We start from the raw sequence: 12,841 nt of genomic DNA on the forward strand, positions 1-12,841 counted from the left end.
GTTACCCCGTGCAAGGCTTGCTGAGAAAGTAAGGAGTCACAGGATCAAAGAGGACATTGCCCCCAGAAGGCTAATCGTGCTTTCAGACGGGTCATATTCTGCATGGAGGTCAGTCACCTGTTGAGTGTCTCGGGGATCTCTTCTGGGGCCCTTTCTCTTCGTGATTTTTATAAATGAACTGGATGAGGGAGTGGAGGGAGTGGTTAGCACGTTTGCTGATGACATAAAGGTTGGATGTGTTGTGGATAGACTGGAGGGTTGTCAGAGGTAACAGCGGGACATTGGTAGGATGGAAAACTGAGCAAGAAAGTGTCAGACGTTCAACCCAGATAATTGTGAAATAACTCATTCTTGTTGATCTTCTCCACCAACCAACTAACCAGTAAAAAGGCAGGATGCAGAAGGACAGACAGAATAGCAGAATGTTAAACACAGTGGCAAGTGAAACACAATATTGGAAAATGCATGGTCGTGCACATTGGTTGTAGAAATAAATGTGCGGACCATTGCCTAAACGGGGAGAAATTCCAAAACACACAGAGGCAATGGGACATCTTCTTCCAGGGCGCCATCACATCTTTCAACGCACGAGAACTAACTCCACATTTTTGCAGTATTTATTAATATGTTTAGTTTACATTAATTTTACATTCTTGCACCGCACTGATGCTGTAAACAGAGAAATTCTAGTCCATGTAAGTCTTAGATAATAAATCAAATGGAGATTCTAGTAGGAAACATCCGATGCGAGTGAACAGGACAGTTGGCCCGCTGGTCTTCACTGGTCAGGACACTGAGTACATGTGACGGGAGGTCACGTTGCCGTGGGACAGGACGTCAGTGAGCCCGCACAGTTTTGGTCGCCCTGCTCTGGGAAAAAAATGCCATTGAGCCGGAAAGAATGTAGAGGGAGATTTACAGGAATATTGCCGGGACTCGAGTAACAGAGGTGGAGAGAGGAAGGGGTCTTTATTCGCTGCAGCGTACAGAGTTGCATAAACTCAAGAGGGGCACAGACTGACGGTATGCGCATAGACTTTGACCCAGAGCTGGGGCATCGCGACCCAGACGGGACAGGATTTAGGTCAGAGTAGGTGGAGAGGAGATAGAAAGAGCGAGATCAGAGGGAGGCAGGTGTTAGAGTGAACGGAGTGGAGAAGGAGAGAGTGCGGTAGAGAGGGGGGGAAAGGGAGGGAACTATAAAGAGGTTGAAAGAGACTGGTTAAATAACGGGCGGAGAAAGGTCGAGGAAGTAGAATGAGGAGAGGGGGTAGAAAGATAGTGGGAGTGAGGAAGAGCTGGCTGGGGGAGGGATGGCGAGAAAGAAGGGGATAGATGGAGAGCGGTGTTTGTCCATGTGTGGTGGGGAGAACGGGGTTGCAAAAAGAGGACAATAGAGTAACAGGTGGGGGCAGACACTGCAGGGAGGATTTTGAGTGGATGGGCTGAGTGAGAGTGGACGAGAGATATGGAAGGGAAAGAAAGGGAAAATCATTTGATTCAAGTCGGCTGTCCGGGCTGTTGACAGAGAAGCTGGATCTCTTCAGGAATATCCGGCCAGCAGGGGGCAGAATACTCGCAGATGAAATGGTGGTTCTCATGAAGGCAATTGTCACTCCCTCCACTCGATGCGCATGCACTGCAGGAGGACCTTCCGGAGGACACATTGTACAGCAGACCAGTGGCATCATCCCTATCAATAAATGGTTAAAAAATGTGAACAGAGACGAAACAGGTCCGGCGGAACACGAGCCCGTTGCCAAACTAATCCCATTAAATCCGGGCAATCACCAGTGCCCTGGGTCGTTCCCAAAATAATTCCAGTGTTGCAATGTCTCCCTACTGCTCTGTGACAGTCACCAAATTAATCCAACTAACCACCTCCCCTACAGCCTGCGGCCCGTCGTCCCGCGGTCTCTACAGACCTGTGGCAGTGCCAATGCGAATCGAACACAGCCACTTTCTCCCGTCAGATCTATTCCACTCACCAAACAAATTCAAGTATCCCAACCTTCCACCCACCCTCCACAGACATACGCTGTTCCGGAATTAATCTCATCGGCACAATACGATCCTCCAACCCTCTGTCGGTCTCCGAATCATTCCCACGGCTCCTCTCCCTCCCGACTGTTTTTGTCCGTCTCCAGGTTAATCCCATTGCCCCTCACCGTTCCCTCAGCCCTGCGTCAGTCGGCAATCTGGACCCACTGACCGACTCTGTGGCCACATCCCCGTATCGGTCTCCAAACTAATCCAGTTGTCCTAATCTCTCCCCCAGATCAGTGTCAGAGCCCAAACCGATCCTGCTGCATAACTCTTTCTCACAGAGCAAGGCCTGTCGCCAAACTAATCCGACTCTGCCTCCTGCTCCCCACAGATTTGTGTCAGACTCCAAGCTAATTCCACGGCATCTCACAATCCCCACAGCCCTGCGTCAGTACCCAAAATAATCCCAGGGAAATAATCCCCGGAGCCCACTGACAATCGTCAAAATATTTCACTGCCCTGTCCCGCGACAGACCCGTATCGCTCCTAAACCTCGTATCATCCTCTCCCGACAGCAAATTCCATTACCCCACCCTCTTCTCACGAATCTACCTCAGTCCGGAAACTAATCCCACTTTCTCCCCTCAAAACAGTGTCATTCCCCAACTGCCACCCCAGATCAGTCCAAATCTCACCCGGTCTCGCATTGTCTAATCCAGTAAGTAACGTTCCGGCGGATAAGAGAGCAGATAACAAAACTCTGTAAAATTAAATTCCTTTGATTAATGCCGAGAATCGAAAACTATTCACGAGAGTGTGTGATGGGACGGTGTGAAGGGAGATTCTCTCTGTGTCTGACCCCGGGAGTGTGTGATGGGACGGTGTGAAGGGAGATTCTCTCTGTGTCTGACCCCGGGAGTATGTGATGGGACGGTGTGAAGGGAGATTCTCTCTGTGTCTGACCCCGGGAGTGTGTGATGGGACGGTGTGGAGGGAGATTCACTCTGTGTCTGATCCCGGGAGTGTGTGATGGGACGGTGTGGAGGGTGATTCACTCTGTGCCTGACCCCAGGACTGTGTGATGGGACAGTGTAGAGGGAGCTTCACTCTGTGTCTGACCCCGGGAGTGTTTGGGGGGGACGGTGTGCGGGGAGATTCACACCGTTTCTGACCCCGGTGAGTGATGGGACGGTGTTAAGGGAGATTCTCTCTGTGTCTGACCCCGGGACTGTGTGATGAGATGGTGTGGAGGGAGATTCACTCTGTGTCTGACCCCGGGAGTGTGTGATGGGACGGTGTGGAGGGAGATTTACTCTGTGCCTGACCCCGGATTGTGTGATGGGACGGTGTGGATGGTGATTCCCTTTGTGTCTGATCCCGGGAGTGTGTGATGGGGCAGTGTAGAGGGAGCGTCACTCTGTGTCTGACCCCGGGAGTGTTTGGGGGGACGGTGTGCGAGAAGATTCACACCGTTTCTGACCCCGGTGAGTGATGGGACGGTGTTAAGGGAGATTCTCTCTGTGTCTGACCCCGGGAGTGTGTGATGGGACAGTGTGGAGGGAGATTTACTCTGTGCCTGACCCCGGATTGTGTGATGGGACGGTGTGGAGGGAGATTCTCTCTGTGTCTGACCCCAGGAGTGTTTGGGGGGACGGTGTGCGGGGAGATTCACACCGTTTCTGACCCCGGTGAGGGATGGGACGGTGTTAAGGGACATTCTCTCTGTGTCTGACCCCGGGACTGTGTGATGAGATGGTGTGGAGGGAGATTCACTCTGTGTCTGACCCCGGATTGTGTGATGGGACGGTGTGGATGGTGATTCCCTTTGTGTCTGATCCCGGGAGTGTGTGATGGGGCAGTGTAGAGGGAGCGTCACTCTGTGTCTGACCCCGGGAGTGTTTGGGGGGACGGTGTGCGAGAAGATTCACACCGTTTCTGACCCCGGTGAGTGATGGGACGGTGTTAAGGGAGATTCTCTCTGTGTCTGACCCCGGGAGTGTGTGATGGGACAGTGTGGAGGGAGATTTACTCTGTGCCTGACCCCGGATTGTGTGATGGAACGATGTGGAGGGAGATTCTCTCTGTGTCTGACCCCGCGAGTGTGTAATGGGACGTTGTGGCGGGAGATTCACTTTGTGTCTGACCACACGTATGTGTGATGATTCCTTTGTTACTGTGGGATCTTCTCGTTCTGTGACACATACCGCTTCATCCCGGGAATTGATTTCAAGAAGACTTGATTCACGTTTTGAACATTCTTGCATCGCTTTTAGGAAAGATGTTGCAAATTTGGATACGTAGTACCGCCTGTCAGTATTTGTGACAAAGTCCTTGGAACAGGCCTGCTCTGGAAATCAGGAGAAAGGAACACAGTGAATCTCTCCCGCACCGTCCAATCGCACATTACCAAGTATGAGGCTCGGTGACCTTCCCTCCAAACCATCCGTCACACACTCACGGATTCAAGACACAGAGTGAATCTCGTTCCGCACTTTCCTATCGCACATGCCTGGAGAGGGACACAGAATGAAGTTTCCTCCACAACGTCCCATCACAGATTCAAAGGATCAGGCACAGAGTGACGTTCCCTCCACCTAAGATCATCAATCTTAGACTCTCCAATCAGGCACAGATTGAGGCTATCTGTACACTCCCCTGATACACTAACTGAGCAGGACACAGAATGATCCTCGCGACACATTATCCCATCACACACTCAGTGTGTCAGAAACAGAGCGATGCTCCTTCCACACCGCCCCATCAGAGACCCCTGAAGTGGAGTGGTGCCCACTCCACTGAGCCTCGTCACACAGCCCGTTTCCCCCCACACTCTGCATTCTCCCGTGGTCAGACACAGAGTGAATCTCTCTCTCTCTCTCTCTCTCTCTCTCTCTCTCTCTCTCTCTCTCTCTCTCTCTCTCTTTCTTTCACACACACACGCAGGTTTAGACTGCACGCTGGTTACTGTCAAATCACACGATCTTGCAGCCAGACCAGACACAGAAGCTTCCTCCACAGCGTGCCTTCACACATTCCCGGAGTGAGGCACAGAGTTCAGCAGCAATCACAGTGTCCATTCGCATACTCCAGGGATCAGACACAGAGTAGCTCTTTCAGTACTAAACGATTCCTGACACCCGGAGAAAGACATTCGTGAAGCTCTTTCTCCGTTTCCCATGACAGCATACATTAACTCCATGTCCTCATCACTCATTCCAACGGTCAGATGTGGAGTCAGATTCTGGGTGTTACTCCCTCCACACCGTCTTATAACACACTCCCGGTGTCAGACATAGAGTGAAGCTCCCTCCACACTGCACCTCACACACTCCCTGTGTAAGCGAACTTAATTGAGATCCTTCCACAATGTCCAAGTGATTCTCCTTCTACAAGTTCTCAACGCAAAATGCAAGACACAGAGGGAATCTGCGTCCACAGGGTCCCATCACACTCTCCCGAGTCTAACACAGTGTGAATCTCCCTCCTTACGTTCCATCGCACACTTCCTGGAGAGTCACAGAGTCAGTTTGTCTCTGAACCGTCCCATCACACTCCCCTGTGTTCACACACAAAGCGAAATTCCGCTCACACATTCAGACTATCTCCACAATATCCAATCACCCAGTCTGGCGAAGCATAGAATGAACGTCACTCTGCACTGTCCCATCACACAATCCCGCTGTCAGACACGGAGTGAAGCTGGATCCATACTGTCCCATCAGACATTGCCGGAGTGAGACACAGAGTGAAGCTAAAATGGTAAGTCTCACAATCCCGTGATCAGACCCAGAATGAATCCATCTCCACAACGTCCCATCACACCCTCCTGGATTCAGTGACAGACTGAAATTTCCTCCAGGCAGCCCCATCACGCACTCACCAGGTCAAACACTGAGTGAATCATCCTCCATACTATCTCCTTACACGCTCCAGATTCCACGCACAGAGTGTCGCTTCCTCTCTCCATGCCTGCCCTGTGATGAGGAGCGGGTGAAAGAGGGGGATGATGCCTCACCTCTTCTGCTGGTCAAAAAATCACAGATTTCAGCCTTGGTTTCGTTGACAGATCTGTACTTCGTTTCCATCTCAGTGAACCGGTGACGGAGATCGCTGTGCATTCCTGTAAGAAAAGACAGATTAGAGTTGAGCAAGGAAAGTTTGGATTGAAGGAATGAGTTTAACTCATTGTAATTTTCGGTCGGAACTGACCTTAGACTAACGTATCTGTGATACTGAGAGGCATGGTGAAGGATGTTTAGCGTTTACAGTGACGCGTGACTCAGTGTCACGCTAACGAATGTGTCACAGAGAGTGTTTTATCGGTGTCACGGTGAAGGGTTGAACAGTGAAGCATGTTCTTGTGGCACAATGAGAGGCGTCGGCGCCACGTTGAGCGGCGTGTCTGTGTCACGCTGAGGAATTATCAATGTCCCGGTGAACGTTCTGTTGTTGTTGTCATGGGGGCCTGCGACGGTTTTGTGGTGGGCATGGCCGGTTGCTGTGAGGGACGTTTCGGTGTCACTGAGATAGGTGTTTCTGTTCCCCGGCGGGAGTTGTGCCGGATCACAACGAAGTGTATCTCGATGTCAAGGCGAGGGAAATGTCCTGGTGAGGGGTTGGTGGGATCACGGTTGGTGGTGTATCTGTGTCATGGTCTGGGGTATGCTGGACTCACAGAGCGGGGGCATATCTGTTTCACGGTGGTCACGGTGTGTGTCAGAGTGTCACGCTGAGCTGTCCGACGGTGTCACGGAGAGTACTATGTAGGTGTAATTGTGGATTCAGCAATCGGTATCAGTTCATGGGTTTGCCTGTGTCAGGGTGAGGTGTGGGTAATTGCCTCAATGAGTGGTACATCGGTGTTATGTTGAGGGGGAATACTGTCTCGGTAAGGGGTGTTACACTGGCTTCTGAGTCTTTGTTACGATGCGGTGTGTAGCGGAACACGTTGAGGAGAGTGAAGTTGTCACGGTGTACGGTACCTCTGTGTCACGGTAAAGAGCGTGTCGCTGTCACTGTGAGGTATGTTTCGGAGTCGCCTTGAGCAGTCTATCAGTAATGCCGTCAGAGGCATGTCTATATAACAGTGAGGTGTGCGTTGTGGTCAGTGTGACTGCCATGTGTGTGTCACGGCGATGGTCGTGTCAGTGTCGCGGTCAGGAGTGTTCTTGTGTCTCGTTGAAGACCGATACCGTGACAGCATTGTTGATGTTATGATGAATGGCGAGTCGGTGTCAGGACGAGTCTTGATTGTGTTACGGTAGTGTCTTTATCACGTTTTGGGGTGTGTCAGTGTTGTGTTGATGGGTTTTAACCGGTGTTACGGTAAGGGGCGTGTCGGTGTCACTGTGGTGTTTTCTAATAACAATTCATTCCACTCCCTTTACTTATGGTCTGACACTACCGGGAGCCGGTTCCACCCACCGTGGATCAAGAGACCGGCCACTGTCACGATGAGGGCGGCTGTAACTAGGCAGAGTAGGCAGATCAGACGGTACGGTCTATTTCCGATCTTCACTTTCGACTGCTGAACATGCGCAGCTGTGGAGAGACCACAAGACCATGAGACCATAAGATATAATAGCAGGGAGTGGACATTTGGGCTATAGAGTCCGCCCCGCCATTCAATTAAGGGCGAAAGTAATTCTTCCAGTCATCCCCACTCCCATGCCTACACACGATACCCTTCAATGCCCGGGCTAATCAAGAGCCTATCTCTCTCTGCGTTAAATGCACCAAATAATTTGGCTTTCAAGCCGCTCGTGGCAACAAATTGCACCGATTTAACAGCCTCTGAATAAAGTAATTTGTCGTCATCTCAGTTCTAAAAGGACGTCGTTCAATCCGGAAGTCGTGGCCATTTGTCCTAGAATCGCTTACCATTGGGAATAACATTTCCATATCTAATCTCTCCAGGCTTTGAGGGTTCGGTACGTTTCTATGAGACGCCCTCTCATTCTCCTGATCTCCAGGGAATACAGCCCAAGAGCTGCCGGATGTTCCTCAAACAACGACCCTCTCATTCCTGGAATCATTCTCGTGAAACATCTCCGAACCCTCTCCGATGTCAATATTTATAAGAAGTCTCACGAGTGCCTTTTGGTGCCTCAACATCAGATCCCTGCTCTTATATTCTGTACCTGAATGTCAATATCTCATTCGCTTTCTTCACCACCAACTGAACTTGGGGGTTAACCTTTAGGGTATCTTGCACAGGTGCTCCCAAGTCATTCTGCAAATCTGCATTTTGAGTTCTCTCACCATCTGTATAATAGTCCGATTGTTTATTTCTTCCTCCAAAGTGCACGACCATATACGTTCCAAAATTGTGTCTCATTTGCCTCTTCTTTGCCCATTCCCCTAAACTAACTGCGTCCCTCTGTAAGCTCTCTGTTTCCTCAACAATTCCCGCTCCTCCACCTATCTTTGCAAATTCTGCACAAGTCTTTGACAGACATTGTCGAAATCAGCGGTCCCAACACGGACCCCTGTGGACCTCCACTGGTAACCGGCAGGCAGCCAAAATAGGATCCCTTCATTCCCGCTCTCTCTTTTCTGCCAATCAACTAATGCTCCCCCCGAGCTAGAAACCTCCCTGTAATTCTACGGGCTCTGATCTTCCGAAGCAGCCCCATGTGCGGCACATTGTCAAAGGCCTTCTGAAAATCCAAATACACTATCGATTCCCGAAAGATCATTGTTGATCCCTCGGCAATCTCTCCGCCTACTTCCTTCAGAACCCGAGGCTGCATTCCAACCGGGCCATGAGAATTAATCCATGGCACTGACATCCTCAGTTACTTTCAGCCGTAACCGCTGATAGTCCAAATTCCTTAACTCAGCAAAGGCTGACAAGTGTCTGACTGATTCCAGAGGTGTTTTTCTGTCTCCTATGCTATTGATTAAGTTGGAGTCGTGGATCTTATCTCCATCAACTTCATTTGGGCGCTTCACTGGGTCTCTCATGGGAGGCTTGTCCAGAAGATTATGATCCATGGGACACACGGGGAATTGGCCGTCTGGATTAAGAGTTTATTATTTTTCACAGTTGTATTATTGTTTGGCCGGTGTGTTCTTTTCCCACACATCGGATACATGACGGACTAAGCCCTTCCATTCTCCAGCCGGATCTGTGCCTGATCTCTGCCGCAATGAACTCTTTTGTTTGCCACTTTCCCACATGATCCACAAGATCACCCGTCTTCACATCATGTGCAACTCACCAACACACCCGTCTGCAAATTCAACCCGATGATTTATACACATCACAGACAGGAGTTGGAACGTGCTCGCAGATGCATTAAAATTTGAAACACTTGGGCAAATAACATCTGACCCTTCCTGAATGGCGTCACTACTGTGAACTCTGACCTGTTTGTGCAGTAGTTGGCATCCCTCTGGGTCCTGAGGTGATGTGAGCATCCTCGTCCTCGTCGATGAAGGGATCGTCTCTTCGAAAGTTCACCTCTGTGTAGGTGGAGATCAGACCATCTGGAAGAGAGAGTCGGACAAGCAGGTCAGGGAGAGAATCAGACAGCGGTAGAGAATGACGGAGAGAGTTGCGGAGAGAGTCGTGGTGAAAGAGAAGAGAGCAGAGGAGAGAGAGGAGTCTGCGAGAAGGAGAGATGTGTAATCGGGGGAATGTGAAAGAGGGAGCAGAGAGTGTGGGAACGGGGAAAACGGGGAAAGGTAGGTAGATAGAGGGGAATGTCAACGGAGAGAGCAGGAGTCGTAGAACGGGAGAGATGTGGAAAAACAGAGAGAAGTGTTGGGAAAGGGGAGAGCGTGAGAGTGTGCGGCAGGGAAAGAGTGGAGGAAGAAAAGAAGATGAGAGAGGATCAGTGTGTGAGAGATAGGGGTAGAAAGACGGAGGCAGGGGAGAGAGAGGAGAGAGAGTGATGAGAGAGTTGGTTTAGAACGGGGTCAGCGTTTTTCGCATTTTATAAAGTTATTGTTTCTCACTGAATCTTGCCACTCCTGCTCACCGACCATGCCACAGCACTCCCTGCTCCCGCACCCGCCCCATCGCACACCTCCCCTCAGTGCCCCCAGTTTAACCCCCTCTCACGTTACTCCCACCACACAAAAATTACATCGCATTTTCTGCACCGACCCCACCCAGAGAAACTCCTAATTCCTTTCCACAGCCCTCCCTCTGTACCGCCCCGCCTGTTGCTCTGCCTCCACTCCGACCCTTCACAGAGCGCTCTCCCTACTCACCGACCCTCCCATAGAGCCCGTCTCACATCCAGTCTCGCACACATTGCTCCTGACCTATTGTCTGACAGGGAACAATCAAGGTTAACTGTACGCTTGGGATGACATTGCTCGACTTGAAGATTCACATCATCTGTTCAGAGTCAAACCAATAAAGTGAAACTGACCTCCATTCGTCCGGACCCGGGGAACAGAGAGGGATTTGAAATGAAGTTCCACATACGATACATCAGGTTTAGCTGGGGACAGAACAGTGAGAGTCAGAAAGAGGGTGAGGCTCCCTCTACACCGTCACATCACACACTCCCGGGGCCAGACACAGAGTTAAGTCTTCCTTCACTCTGTACCATAATGTGGGACAGACTGCGCTTTGGAGCGTACAATTTTGAGGAGGGACTTGATAGAGGTATTTGAAATTATGAGGGGGATAGATCGAGTTGACTTGGATAGGCTTTTTCCATTGAGAGAACGGGAGATTCGAACAAGAGGACATGATTTGAGTTAGTGGGCAAAGGATTAAGAATAATAGAGTGGGAATTTCTTTACTCAGAGAGTGGTAGCTGTGTGGAACGAGCTTTCAGTCGAAGTGGTATAGGCATGTTCGGTATTGTCATTTAAAGTAAAATTGGATAGGCAAATGGACAGGAAAGAAATCGACGGTTATGTGCTGAGTGCGGGCCAGTGGGACTAGGTGAGAATAAGCGTTCGGCACGGACTAGAAGGGCGGAGACGGCCTGTTTCCGTGCTGTAATTGATATATGTTTGTTTTATGGTTTATATTCTACAGTCTCGTGATCCGAAAAGGAGTGACGCTACTTCCACTCCGTTCCATTACACAGTCCCGGTGTCGTATACAGAGTGAAGCCACCTCCACAATCCCCATTACAAACTCACCGGGTTAGAAAGACACTGAAACTCCCTCCCTCCATCTCTGCCCCACTCACCTCCCGATGGAGACAGTGAGTCCGGTTTTGCGAGCTGCTTCTTCTTGAAAGTCTCGCTCTTGTCCATTCTGTCGATGGCCCTCTGTGTCTCTGAGCTCAGCGAGGGGAAGTAACCGTTGTCAGAGGAAGCCTATGTTGACAAATGGATCAGAGCGAAATCAACAGACCCCGGATGAGCGGCTGAAGAAGAAAGGAGCCGAGAGCAGAGGGGGGAAGCGCTGGGGAAGAGGGAGATTGAGGGTGTGAGAGGGGTTGGTCTGTAGCGATTAGAGTGGTGCGGGGAGAAGAATAGTGCGAGTGGAGAGAAACAGAGGGAGGGAGAGTGAGGGGAATGTTAAGGTTTGGCAGAAAGAGAGTCATGAATTACATGGGTTAGAAAAGGGTATCACTGAAAAAAGCGGAAGGCAAAAACAAGGGGCGGGAATGGAGAGAGAGGTGTAGAAATAGAGTGGGAGAATTGCTGGAGAGATTCAAATTCACCCCCCTCTCCAGCTCTCTGCTTTTTCCTCCACTCCTTCCCTTTCTATCTCACATCCTCCACTGAATGCAAGGGGGGAAATGAAAGGAAATGGGGGCTTTTGAAATGCGGGTGAGGGTAGTGGAGAAAGGGGTGATAGTGCGGGAGGCGATGTGCTATAGCGGTTGTGTGTATGAGTGTGTGAATGTGTGTGTGTGTGTGTGTGTGTGTGTGTGTGTGTGTGTGTGTGTGTGTGTGTGTGTGTGTGTGTGTGTGACAGAGAGAGAGAGAGAGAGAGAGAGAGCGCCTCGGCACCGGCCGAACAAACACTCCCGGGATCAGACATTAGTGCAACACCTTCCATACTGTCCCATTGCACAGTCCCAGGGTCACAAACAGATCGAATCTTCCTCTTCACTTCCTTTCTCCTTCCCAGCAATCAGCAGTTTTACACCGTTCCCGTAGTCTCCAAAAGTGTGTCTGTCTCAGAGATAATAGGTGTGTGTGAGACCAGAGAAAGGTCAGAGGAAGGTGGGGGAGTGGAAAGAGGGCTGTGGACAGGTGATGAGTTTCCAGTCACTCTGAGGAAATGTTGTTAAACCACACGACCGACCAGTCCACACAGAGACGGAGAGAAGCTGAGAAGCGAGAGATCGATATCCGGTGGAAGTGAGCAGCAATAACGTTGTGCAAGGCGTTGACCACATGTCTGACCCCTGAAGTGTGTGATGGGACGATACAGAACAAAGAACAGAAAACGATACAACACAATACTGGCACTTCTTGCCCACAATTTTGTGCCGACTCTTATACCCTGCTCCCATATAAATCCCCAACTTTAATTCCCCCATATAGCTGTCGAGTAGTCTGTTAAATGTCACTAGAGTATGTGTCTCCACCACTGACTCAGTCAGTGCATTCCACACACCAACCACGCTCTGAGTAAAATTCCTTCCTCTGATATCCCCCGTGAACTTTGCTCCACTTACCATAAAGCCATGTCCTCTTGTTTTGAACTGTGGTGTCCTGGGGAAGAGGCGCTGGATGTTCACTCTATATTTTCCCCTTAATATCTTGTACAACTCTAACATATCTCCTATCATCCTATTTCAGTCCAGAGAGTAATGCCCTCGCTCGCTCAATCTCTGCTCGTAATGCATACTCTCTAAACCAGGCAGCATCCTGGTAAATATCCACTAAACCCTTTTCAATGATTCCACATCCTTCCTCTCGGTAG

The 12,841-nt window shown here is 50.2% G+C and overlaps 1 protein-coding gene across 1 annotated transcript; it reads right to left on the reverse strand.

Annotated features, from left to right (window-relative positions):
* Positions 1-701: 701 nt before the first annotated feature.
* Positions 702-12,077, reverse strand: LOC132386548 (uncharacterized). Its single transcript, XM_059958827.1, has 9 exons — positions 11,962-12,077; positions 11,148-11,277; positions 10,371-10,442; positions 9,358-9,477; positions 7,411-7,527; positions 6,002-6,106; positions 4,191-4,333; positions 2,682-2,746; positions 702-1,693 (listed from the first exon to the last, which is right to left on the reverse strand). The coding sequence occupies exons 2-9, from the start codon at positions 11,212-11,214 to the stop codon at positions 1,501-1,503; spliced, it is 882 nt and encodes a 293-aa protein (XP_059814810.1). The 5' UTR covers positions 11,215-11,277; positions 11,962-12,077; the 3' UTR covers positions 702-1,500.
* Positions 12,078-12,841: the final 764 nt, after the last annotated feature.

This window comes from Hypanus sabinus, unplaced genomic scaffold (genome assembly GCF_030144855.1).
Source record: "Hypanus sabinus isolate sHypSab1 unplaced genomic scaffold, sHypSab1.hap1 scaffold_1199, whole genome shotgun sequence".
NCBI lineage: Eukaryota > Metazoa > Chordata > Chondrichthyes > Myliobatiformes > Dasyatidae > Hypanus > Hypanus sabinus.